At 40.0% G+C, this 12,655-nt stretch overlaps 2 protein-coding genes across 6 annotated transcripts in view; one reads left to right on the top strand and one right to left on the bottom strand.

Moving 5' to 3' along the window:
• Positions 1–2,475, top strand: part of LOC145767472 (uncharacterized) — a 47,754-nt gene extending 45,279 nt beyond the window's left edge. For all 3 annotated transcript variants that reach the window (XM_082579298.1, XM_082579299.1, XM_082579297.1), the window contains 2 exons: positions 380–552; positions 995–2,475. In XM_082579298.1, coding sequence (XP_082435424.1) covers positions 380–552; positions 995–1,205 — 384 coding nt within the window. In that variant the 3' untranslated portion in view covers positions 1,206–2,475. The remainder of the gene's footprint in view (positions 1–379; positions 553–994) is intronic.
• A 1,592-nt stretch (positions 2,476–4,067) lies between these two features.
• LOC145766893 (muscleblind-like protein 1) overlaps positions 4,068–12,655 on the bottom strand; it is a 49,861-nt gene continuing 41,273 nt past the window's right edge. Inside the window, exons 9-14 of one of the 3 annotated variants that reach the window (XM_082578597.1) lie at positions 12,506–12,541; positions 11,749–11,989; positions 11,261–11,415; positions 10,236–10,377; positions 9,100–9,153; positions 4,068–8,913 (exon numbers count right to left, since the gene is read on the bottom strand). In XM_082578597.1, the coding sequence (XP_082434723.1) occupies positions 8,696–8,913; positions 9,100–9,153; positions 10,236–10,377; positions 11,261–11,415; positions 11,749–11,989; positions 12,506–12,541 (846 nt within the window). In that variant the 3' untranslated portion in view covers positions 4,068–8,695. The remainder of the gene's footprint in view (positions 8,914–9,099; positions 9,154–10,235; positions 10,378–11,260; positions 11,416–11,748; positions 11,990–12,505; positions 12,542–12,655) is intronic. The other 2 variants (XM_082578598.1, XM_082578599.1) reach the window with 2 other exon arrangements.

Raw genomic sequence — 12,655 nt, 5'->3', positions numbered from 1 at the left:
TCAATTAACGATCTGCTTTTAGCTTGATGCTGCGACTCTGCGAGCTCGCTGTGGTGAAAGCTAGTGCAAATCGCTATAATCACAGCATTGTGTAGTAAACCTTGGCTTTCCAAAGCTATTCAAAACGCAGAGGTCATGTGACATTACGTCACTCACTGAGTGGCTTAAATAGGTTTCTCGTTGATAAAGCGAGTTATGAAATGTTTATAATGAAAAAGCTGGTAATGTTATTTAATAATGTGGCTTGATTCTCCAAATGCGTAACAAGCATGTTCAGCACGCGAAAGCTTTCTAGAAGAAATCGTTCGAGTTATGGGGCGGGTTGTAACAACTTAATAGATTTATGAATTGATCAGTAACTCTCCGTTTTGTCTCCCAGCACACAAGCGCTGGGGCCGAAGGTAGCGGCCAGGCCCTCCAATCTCCCGGTTCCTGCCTGGAGGACTTCCGTGCAGGTCCATTCATCGAGTGCCACGGTCGCGGTACCTGCAACCAATACGCGAACGGCTACAGCTTCTGGCTGGCTACGATCATGCCCGACAACCAGTTCAGGTGAGCAGGGTTGCCAACTAAATAAACATATTTAAAATACATATTCAGTACATAAATTCTATTTGAATAAAGATCTTATGATTCCAACAAGGGCGATACAGCCTGTTAAGTTAAGATTTAAGGGGTGTGGGGAGATGCAAAATCATTAAAGGCCCCAACCGAACAAAAATGAATGACGCCATGCTCGAGTTGCACCCTTGTTTGAGATCATCAGTGGTGCGTATCTATGTGTGTTGAGCGGGAATTGAACTTTATTAAGATAGTTGGTTGTTCGTTGGTTGTTCATCTTGTTCATGAAACGATTTCTGCAGCATGCTTAGGCCTATAAAATATGATCAACATTTATCACTCAAAGATGCAAATTTTATTTGTGATAAATAATGAAACTATTGTTGGTATGTGCTTGAATACAACGGTGACTATTTGCTTACAATCATTGTAGAACCCCTCAATCGGAGACACTAAAGGCGGGAACTCTGCGTCAACGTATCAGCAGGTGCCACGTGTGCATGAGAAGTGACGTCGCAATACCACCTACCGGACAACCTAATCGTGGCGACAATATCAACAGGCGGCGCTCGGCCGACGTTAGGCGTCGATTCAACGACAAAGAGCGACTGGTCAGACCTCACATTGTGAGCAGCGAAAGTTGAATGAGACCAAAAGCTTCGAACAAAATGCGCAGCCGCGCCGTCTAGCGGCGGCTATCTAACGATATTTGATACAAGACAACTAACCGAATATTACTTCGCTTGGCTTATATGTGCTATAGAAAAGCTAAAGTGTTTTATGCACAAGAAAAACATAGCATAAAAAATAACGTGTTGTTGTTTATCTGCCATTTGTTTACTTTTGAACTGGCGCGAAATTTTATTACAGTTTAAAGTTACTACATAGCAATGCGACGAGTGGGACGATTTACGATTGTTTCATCGATTTAACGTGAATCTGTGTATTTTTAGGCTATTTATCAGCAATTCCGTGAGTTTTTATGTATTGCAAGCTGCAACGTTGTGTGAAAAATTGTCGAGTTGTTTGAATTGTTTCTTGAAATATCAATGCAATTATAGTAAACAATAAATATACGTATCAGAAACAAAATTTTCATTGTGCAAGCTATATTTTGATTTTAATATAATTTTGTTGATCATTTATTTAAGCAGTTACACTTACAGTGATTGTTTGGGTGACATTAGACCGCAAACTTTCCTAAAGAGTTTAACCTTCTCACAAGTCAATGCGCAACTTACCCGATTTCTGTGTGAAGTTGCCTCATGGTTTCCCAATGTGGAGAGTCCTTTAAACCAAATGTTGTCCCATTGTGTTTGTAAATTGTTTTGTTACGTCATCAAGCCTTTTGTTTTGTGGATCAGCATACAACCCGATGACAACTTGCTTAGAAACAACGTCGGTTGACGTTTTCTTTGCGAAAATTGACCTGTTGTTCCAGACCTTATGACTTGTGTGTAAATTTTGTGCTTTTTGTGTTTTGGTGCCCTAAGATGACGAAAGCGGCTTCTTGTGATGACGTATTTATTGAGGTCATCACTAAATGTCCACGTCATTCATGCTTCTCATCTCATTTCTTGCCTTGCGTTACGAGGATAAACTGGCGGTCCAGCGATGTTGAAATACTGATCAAGATCTTGTTGTCCCCATGCAAACCTGCCTCGACAACTATACCAATGATTTACTCGTTCTGACGACTTATTTCAAACCGTTCCTATTTTTGTTAAATGGGTAAATTAAAAAGACACAACCGACAAACTTAGCGACATTTTGTTCCGCAATTGATTTTTGTGACGTCAGTTGTCATACTGAAACACAGTTCCGTAGTATGACGTCATTATACGTTCGTTTTGTTGCATCGCCGCTGTCATATGAAGCGTTGCCGATAAAGAATAAATACGTTACTTGATCGTTTCTTGTGTTAGTGACGTCATTGTTTGTTCACACAGCTCTTGCCTCTTGGTTAAAACAAAAGAAGTTTTCTTATTGCCATTGCTCTGTGGCAATTAGCCTTTTTTGACCTCACGCAAAACAGTTTGAGTCGGACTATCCAGACATTGCCTCAGTTCAGAAGTTATTGTGGCAACAGAGCAGTGTTTCGAGGATTTCTTATCAGAACTGAATTTGAACCATTCTAGAATCTGCCGGGGAAGATAAAAATTGCCCGTTAGCTCAGTGGTTACGGGGTGCAAGTTCGACTCTCGGGGTGTGCGCTTGAGCAACGAATTTCAGGATTGCTCTACATTCAGCGGAATCTAGTGAATGGAATAATTTCTCCGGCGACACACTTCAAACTGTCAATCTCAGTAACCGGCCCTGCGTCAACAGCCTCTACAGTTTACACGTAGGCTGCGGAAACTACCAGAAATAATCTGTGAAGGTTTTGTCAGTCCGAGGATAAAGATTTAAAACCAACCAAATCCGTTTTTCTGAGTGCGAAGTCCATCGTGGTTCTTTCTCGGCAGATCTCGGCAAGCCGCATGCTTCAGTTTCTAGTGATGGAGGCTCCTGATAATTCTCAGCAACTTGTCTGTCGTAAAACTGTTACATCAGAAAAAACAAAAAAAACAGTTCTAACAGATTTCTCTATAAATGTTTCACAAAAGACCGTTGAACTCAAACCTTTCACAGAAATTTTCGCAGAGTGCTTAACATGAAAAACGCAATAAAAACTTTCAGGCAGTGCATTAGAAATGGTAGCCACTTTAACAAGTCGAAATTCTGCCACTGAAATTAACTAGAATGAAACTGTCAACCAATCATAAGCTACGGTTTAAGTGACGTAAAAAATGGCGAAAAGAAGATGATAGAAAGCAAATTAAGTGATGGATTTTTTGTCAGCTGGTTGGCTTAGGGCTAGAAAGTAGTCTTTTCATTGACGCGGGTTCGATTCCCACTACTGCTATTGTTCTTTTTCTTCTGTAATTACCAAATAAAGTTCAAAACAAGCATTAACTCTCTGGATGAGTGCTAGAAGGATCACAATTGGACGGTAGCCTCTTGTAACATGTTCTGATTGGTTGACGGTTGCATTGTAGTCATTCGCAGTGGCAGAATTTCGACTTGTTAAAGTGGCTACCATTAGAAATCGATGCGATGGATGCAAAAAGTTAGCTGCAAATTGTTCAAAAGAATTATGAAGAACTTTATCAGCAACTTCCGAGGTTAGCGAAGTGGTTAGGTGTGGGGTCAACAAACCATAGATGCACAGTTCGAATCTCTGCTTCGTCGGGGTATATTTTGCAATACCAGTTGGATTGTTATACCCAACTCCTCGAGGCAATCCCGTGTCAAATTAAATTTTCGGATTTCCTTTCAACCAAAAACATTTTGGGCCCGGTTCGACTCCCGATTTAGCAACTCGTAAAATGCTATCGACAGAAAGGTCTGTGATTCGAATTCCTGTCTAGCTGGTCGTAAAATGCTATCGTGTCTGGTTCGACTCCCGGTCTATCTAATCATATAATTCCTGAGCTTTCCCGTTTGGAGCGTGTTTGACAAAACAATGGAATAAGTTCTTGTTTAATAACTAGACAGGTCAAACAATCAACATCTGTCTATAAAATACAAATTCTCCACACAACCCCACAAGGAAATGTTCAACCAACATTATCAGTGATGTCATAATAACAAAAGTCATGAAACGTTCGTCATCAACAAAGCCTTGAACTTATTGAGCAAAGGTAGTAAAATATTGAAAAATATTTGTAAAGATTAAAACTTCAACAGAGATGCATTTCTCTCCTGCAAAGGCACAGTAAGGTGCGAGTGCGTTTGTACATTGCAAAATAAAAAGATCGTTTGTTTTTACGCTGATTAATTGTTAACGAACGTAAAAACGATATCAACTCCACTTTGCTCTAAAGTTTAAACCAATTTCAAGGTGCAGCCACTTTCACTTGAAATAGTTGCTTCAAAAACATTATTTCGTTTTTTTTTTAACTTTTAGAATCGCTTTAAGGGACCAGGTTCGGTCCCAACCAAGGCCGGTAGTTAGGGAACCCATAAAATAAAACAATTCAAACTACCTAGACAGCAAATCTGCAGATGTTGAATCAATGTAAAAACGACGGTTTAACGGTCAACTAAGTTTAACTATTTTATGCACTGATTCCGAATCTGTGTTCTTTTTCTTGCATAACAGGTTTTGAAAATACTTGCAGTTTAATATTTTAGGTATTTTTACGAATTTAGTTATATAAAAATACATTTCTAAAATGCATTGTGAAATCTGCTATCTGCAAGCTTGAGGTCAAAACTGTCACTGTTAAGTCAAATATAAACAAAAATTCAAATAGCTCGAAAACCTGGCGAGCTGGCGAAAAAATGAAAACATTTTCGGTATCAACGTCAAAAACCCTTTAAAAATCGCTTAATTGAGTCTCGGATCAGAACTTGCTGCTGACCAGTGCGATTGATTTGCTGTCGGGTAGTTTAGCCGTCACTGTCAAAATCAGTTTTTTTTAAGTTGATTCAGCATCTGTAACCGTTGAAGCAACGTAAAAGAAAACTGATTTGCTGGCTAGGGTGGTAAACGTCCAATCAGCAAAGTCTGTTCTTTGTACATTGATTCAACGTCTGAAAACGTGGATCAAAAGCACGAAAATTTGCTAACTGGGACATCTTAATAAAAACAATGATATGGTGGTGACGTATCGATGATGTCACAGATATAGAGCGATAATTGACGTTTTCAGGACGCTGCTTCACAGCAACATAGAATTGCACAAATGCCAATTATTGCTGAGGCGATGGGAAATTGTTGTTATTCAATTTTCAAACATTCATTTCAACACAAATTCAATATACTTTTGCATTAAATGAAACCGCATCGTATCAGATTGCAAAAATACTTTAAAAAAATAATTCATAAAATGACACAAGTATTCCGCGCAGGATACGACGAGTGCATTGTACACTCCCGTGTTCCGAATGTTCGATTACCAATGAAGTTGTGACGTAAAACAATGTCTACTATAACTAATCTGCAACTTTTAGAAACGTTGCCAGGAGTTTTGGAAACAAATGACACAAAAATAATATGAACTCTCGAGTAAAGATTTAACTTGGTGGTTATAAAATAAAATCCTGAATAATAACTCCAAGAAATCAAATTGAACATTCTTGATTTCCGCTCTGGCGTCGCGGGAAAAACTCAAATTAAAATAGAAATCATCAATCACAAGACATTGAAGGTCTAGGCACCTTCGCGACTGTTTTAATCCAAATTGGCTCAATTGTGATAAAGCGCGGCGTTGCTTAGCAACTGTTGCCAAGGGGTTAGACACTGTGTGCCACAAGTGAAGCTCTTGCGACATGATTAAAGCGGCGTGCTAGCGGCGAGGTTGGATTAACATTTGATAGTTATAAACCTGTGGATGCCAAAATCGCAAGTGCTGATGGACTCGGGACAGTACATTACGGGACACGCAACCCCGTTGTTCCGCCAACATTAGAAGGGTCGATGGCCAATTTGACATTTGTTTACGCTTTGCTGCTGGTTTGTTTTCAACTAAAATCCTGAAATTACTTTAAAACCAACTTCAGTCTGCACTATAAAACCTATGAAAAGCACATTATTTTGTCAAAAAAAAAACGTGTTACCCCTTTCTAGTGTTGCGGATAAGTCAAAAACGGACATAGTTTTGCATCTCTATGATCTACAATCCTTATGATGGACCTAGCGAGTTCCATTTGAATAAAACAATTATCGACCATGACCAGTAGCAACAAAGAGTTTGTCCCCAGTTGGATAACCACTCTTACATCTAGAGACGTTGTAACGATGTAAAAACAGCAATTTTTGCTGTTTACCACAGATTTGGTTTAAAATTGATGAATTGAATGTAAAAAAAAACAGCTCATTTGCTGTTTAGGTATAAATTAACTTTCAAATTAATTCTTTGGCGGTGTTTCATGAATAAAACGTTTGAAAGCGTTTGATCAGCGGAGATTGAAAAATTCATTATTATCCAGCTGGGCAGAATGATTGCGCCCATCTTGATGGACAGCGTTAAAGCGTCGGCTGCGGCGATCTACGTCTACGCTAACACTGGACAAGGGAAAATTGCACCATCTCGATGGCGTTGTGACGTCATCAATGACATGCGTTTCGGCCTGAAGAAACCAACATTGTGATGACGTTCACATAATCAGTGACGTCAAATTGTGTCAAGAATTTTCGACCCAACTTCACACCAACATAAAAAAAAAACGCATCAAAATAGAAATAAAAACTCAATGAAACACACAAGAGATCTACAACAAAAACACATGAAAGCGATATTACTTTTCATTACAACGACGTAAAATGACGTCATCACATTCCTGATCCGAGCTCCCATTAAAAGCTGCAGAAATTTAAAATTGGTTTTGGTTGAAAACCTTCAGCAAACGATATTAATCCCAGAAAATAAAGATTTGTGTTGTTGTATCACAAACTGGATGAAGATAAAACTCATTGAAGGATTCGTGGAATCAAATTTAGTTTCAAATCAGCTTTTTTAAATATTAGATTTAATTTTATGCCAAGCATTTGCTAGGGAGGGGGATGACCGCTTGATGGACATAAACTTGTCTTATTATCGCGGCCAACAAGAGTCATGGAGATACAGTAAATGCTTCATGTTTGGCTGAATTGAAAACTAAAAATAAACAAATAAATTTGTGGGCTTGTACAAAGCCGACGACCACGTTAGGAATCTTGATATTGAACACAGTAATAAAACAAGGAAACACAAGGCGAAGATTAGAACTTCTCGCAACAAGATCACGGCCACGGCAACGAGTGGCTTTGAGAAAGCACTTAGGTCTCGAAGGAAGTTTTAAACAAAGGATAACGCTGCCATTGTTACGAAGGCGCTACGAAGCGGAGAAAATAGTTTTATAAAACACGGATCTTTGTGAAAATAATTCCACTTTTTAATGATCAGTATCTGCTTGGGAGAACAGCTGGCGCAGTAGCTCCCCACAGATACCCCACACCTTGATGTTGGGAAGTTCTGTTGCGTCATAACGACATGACGTCATTGTGGATAGGACAATGCCAACCAAACAAACCTGTCAGCCTGCCAAGGGGCAGAGGTTCTGTGGCAATCCCATATTCTTGAACATATCCTTGAACTCCCAACAACCCAAGAGGTGGCTAGACGTTAAAACAATGCAAAACTAATAACTTTTGCAAACTGAAAAAGGCAGTGTTTTAAAACTGTTTTAAAATTTGTTTTCAAACTGAACACAGCGTCAAGAGCTTGTAATGCGTAGGGATAGGAATTTCAATGCGCTCCTTGTGAAGGAAAAAAGTTTCTTGCTTTGGTGTCTTTTCCAGGTTATGTTTTGGCTAAAATCGAAGGCAGGTTTGGTTGTAGCTTATTTCGTGATTGAAGTTAGCAAGCGCGCATGACGACAATCTATGGACCAAAGATAAGTTGTCGAATATACCAAGACAATGTTCTTCAACAAAGTTAACCACAATGAAAGTTCAGACGTTTCGACGACTCTGACTTCAAACAATCGAAATAAACTAGTGGATGACGTCATATTCGATGCAACAGTGACGAATGAAGTCTGTATGACGTTTGTCCACGTAATAACCAAACTGAGTCGAAATCGTTGATGGGTTGTAATAGCAGCACCCTCCTTCTCCCAATGAAGATAGCGGGGGATATCGTCTATCGTCTACGTTCTGAAGGTTGTTGACCAATAAACATTTGTTTACAACCTTGGCACCATTCCTCAAAGATCAACAATTTGGTAAAAAAGGCACCGTCCGCAGATGCACCTGGCGTTCTACGCTAGAGAACAATCAATGAATATTCTTCACTTGTGTTTCATAAAAGTCTGATTTGCAGTGGAAAGGTTACCCAACAATGAAAACAATACATGATGCACTACGACGTAAAAACACGTTGAAAATACATAAAGTTCGTAATCGATTAAAATAAGACGATTTCCAGCGATTCGGGGTTGAAAACATGGAAATAACACTAAACGAAAAGTATGTATAAAGTCACAAGATGACGTATGTTGACGTCACAGGATAATGTGACGTAAGACGACGTCACTATTCTGCACGACAACGAGACGTCATTTCTTTTTTGAAAAGAAATGGAATCCTTTTCCAATTTGTACTTTTTCAGCCAACCGTGTCGCACAGTGGACCTTCAGCCAGCACAGCGGGATAAGTCTGCTGGACCGGGGGGAGGGCCCCATTCGTCAATACCCCCATTAAAGTTGGGTTTGTGAGGCTGGTGATTCCCCCTGTGTGAGGCTCGCAGTAGGAGATGTTGGAGGTCTGGACCGAAGGGGCGGCGGGAAAATGATAAAATTTGCATTGGGGGCGGAAGCACTTTCCTGGAAAAAAAAAACTTCGTTAACTGGAGAGATAACCTCATGGCCTTTGCCTCTAGTCAGCAAATCAGTCTTTTTTGTGTCAATTTCACGTTGAGACGTTAAATCACGCAAAACAAAACCGATTTGCAGGCTCTAGGTACAAGTAGCAATTTAGCAACAAACAAATTAACTTTGAAACAATCTTACCTTGCGTGGCGTTGTGGCATACCGTCACTTTGTCGTCCTTTATTTCAACAGAATCTGCAAAACAAGGTCTCAATCACAGAACGTACCAATGGAGTTCAAAGCGCAGAAAATTAAACCTCGATGATTGTGAAATATTCAGCAAGCCACGATGAACCTGCGAAAAAGCCCACACCAAACACATGCAGGCAATGGTTGGTCGCGCTAATGTCGTCGCGAATAGCGAAGAGGGCGAAGCATGAACAGATATCGGGATTACAAGGGTCTGGTGTTCGCTTCCCTGCCCGGGATGAGTTCTTCAACAAGATACTCGTCAAAGTAGTCACACATCGTCAGGATGACTGCACCTGCGATTAAATCAACATCGCGTGGAGGTCTTTGTCAATCGTATCACCGGATTGGGCACCGGGTAAGCGTCATCTCTTCGACTATGACGTCTACAGATACCAGACAAAACCGGCGTTGTTTTATGATGACATCGTGACGACATAACCCAGCAAGCAAAAAGTGACCTTTTGACTTTTAATTTCTCATTGGCGGATTTGTGATACGCTGTCCTTGTTGCAATGAAAGCTCTTATTCGGTAACTTTTACGTAAAATTATGTTAATAAACCATCAGACGGCAACTGAGTAACTCAATAATTGCAAGTGCATATGGAATTAGGAAATCAACAACGAACGTTCGATGCAGACAATTAATTATCAAAGCATCGTATCATTCGACAAACCCACCCAAGTATTTGAGAAGTTACCAAAGATTGCTGCTTAGCTTCAGCTGCCAGATCAAGAGAAGTAGTTTCAAAATAGAAATTAACTGAAAGCTGGCAAGAAACTTTGGCAAACAAATGGGTAAAAATAAAACATCTTCATCAAAGCAGTTCAACAAATTAAAAGTGAATCACCATAAAAATAATTAATTGAAATAAATCATCGGTGAAATAAAATATCGTCGGTTTATAAAATATTTCTGCAGCTAATTTTTTGTGATGCGGGTTTTCCTGATGAAAACTATTTTTCCAAATGACTGAACTTAAATTTCATTGTTGTTTGTAAGTGAATTGTGACTTCAATTACTGGAGTACCGGATTGCAAACCCAACAGAGCGTATCAGCCAGCCATGCGTGACGGCCAGCCATACCTTCATTGACGTGGACAAAGCGACAGAATGGACGGCCACACTTCCCAGACTGATGGTCGCGGCACACTGTCAGCGTGCCTGTGCCTTGTGCCGCGGCTGGCACGTGCCGAGAGGCGGGAATTGACGACAACTCACCGACAAGCTGTGTGACGTCACAAGCAGAGAGGTGAACGCGGAAGCAAGCACAGTGTTAGAGCACATTCGAATGAGTAAAGTGGTTTGCGTGATTCAACGCTTACTGACAATGAAATTATGTAAAACACAAAACAGCAAGCCAAGATTGCACGTAAAGCAAAACAGATTGGAATCAGCTGTGTCGGAGACAAAGTTAAAAGGGCCTGTCAAGCTTAGAAAATACAATGACCATTGACCAATATACATAACCCTTGGCTTTAACAATTTGGGCTTGATTCGGTACTTGGCCAAGTTAATCGTTGAAAAACAATCGTTCGGATCTACCCAGGGTGTGATGTACTGGCTGGGTGCTACCACCCCACTTACATACTAAATAATCTTGAAAAGTAGAAACTGCACCCGAGAAAGCGTTTAAGTGAAATATAAACAAATAATGATTTCTGCTTTAGAAGAGTTCCTAATTTTTGAAATTCAAATTCACAAGCATCAAGCAATTCTTGTGTTTGTGTTAGTTAGATGGAAGCTCCACCCTAGTTGGGTGGTCACTGGTCAGGCCTATGGAAACCTGTTGTCTGGATTCGGATTTGCTTGACTTGACAATACAAACATCACAGTTCTTTTATGACAATCAAATTATTTCAACAAATGCTATGAAACAACAAGCATTCCTTTGCAGTTTCAGACAACACATCACAATGCAGGCGCACAATCGTAGAATAAAAATACAATCAAATTATGACAGCACAACACATAAGACTTGTCACAGCAAACAAACTTTAATTTAAAGCCCTTACTTTCAAACAGTGAAAGAAATCTTTAGAGGTGGTTACCTCTATTTAAAAATAGGTTTTAGATTCTTCAATTCACAAAGCTGTTTCCTGGTCAATTACCTGACTCTGGCCGTTCAAGAAAGCGTAAGGCGCAGTTGTACCATTGGCCGTAGTGGTGGTGGTAGTAGGTAGATTAAAAGCTGTCAAGGGGGTTGTGTGGCCTGGGGCTATAGCACCAGTGGCGCCCCCGTATTGTAAATGGAGCATGGGAACACCTAGAAAAAGAAATAAACTTGAACACCCAACAAAACCTTACTTAATAAAACACAGTTTTGCTGCAGAGATTGAAGACCATAATGGTGCAAATTTAACTGCAGTTTCTCTACAGTTATTATTGCAAAAATTTTACCAACCAGCAATCTCAAAAGCATTGGTTTAAGAAAAAGGTTTATTGCGTAGCAATTTGCACAGCGAGCTGCTTATAGGATTAAAACTTACGTAAACTAGAAAGTATAGAAGTTACAGTTAGTAGGCCTACGTTTAACACAATGCAAAAGTTACTATGCCTCAAGATTTTCCACACATGACATTTTCACAAACGACCTTACCTTGTTGGTAGTAAGTTGGAGCTGTGGGGATAGCTTGGTGGTGAATAGTGGTTAAACCTGGCAACCCTGCTGTGTTATTGTAGCCGTACAGGGCTGCCAGAGTGGCGGCGTTGGGCGAGCTTGAGTTCGATGAGGTTAACACAGGGGAATTCCCGATTGCGTTTCCCGTAGAAGTGATCATAGATGATTCAATGGCATGTCTCTTTAAAGGGGGTTGCCCTAATGTGCTTCCATTGCTCATCTGTTGGTAACGAAGAAGTTGGATAGATCGTGGGGAAAGATGAAACAGGGATGGACATTGGCTAGCCTTGTCGTGCATCGAGATATCAAAACTATTCACACACTTAACAATGAGCAAAATTTCTTAACTTGGTTGTGATACATGACGTTTTGTATGCAATAACGTCACTATGATGTCACTACAGTACCACCGCAACCAATCACCGTTCAGCGAAAACTTACGAGTTTGATTGCAGCTAACGTCATAATCCTTCCCACAGGCCATGCAGTATTCTGACGTAATAAAAAACGTGCCATGCATTGTTACAATATTGTGATGTCATCGTTTGAATGAAGTGATGATGTCATTAATGCGACTTGATGGAAATTTATTACAATTTCATCAATCTATGATGCTGGTGATACTCCGTTCGTGACGCATTCGCTCACAAACCCACGTGGAATCACAAAAGTTATAACGCAACGATTTAGATTCAAACAAATAACTGACATTGAAAAAAAACGTAACAATATTTACCACGTCCTCAACCGTTAGCACTCGTTTGGGCGCCGTCTAACGGTAGATTAATTGTCGGTTAGTTTCCAATCGAGGTCAGTTTTCAAAGCACAAACCCGCAACGACAAGAGCCAGCCAATCAGCAAGCAGAAGAAGCAAAGCAAAGAAAAA

Source organism: Aplidium turbinatum, chromosome 3, assembly GCF_918807975.1.
Source record: "Aplidium turbinatum chromosome 3, kaAplTurb1.1, whole genome shotgun sequence".
NCBI classification, from domain to species: Eukaryota; Metazoa; Chordata; class Ascidiacea; order Aplousobranchia; family Polyclinidae; genus Aplidium; species Aplidium turbinatum.
The sequence above is the reverse complement of the archived record's forward strand: the minus strand, read 5'-3'. Positions and strand labels throughout refer to the sequence as shown.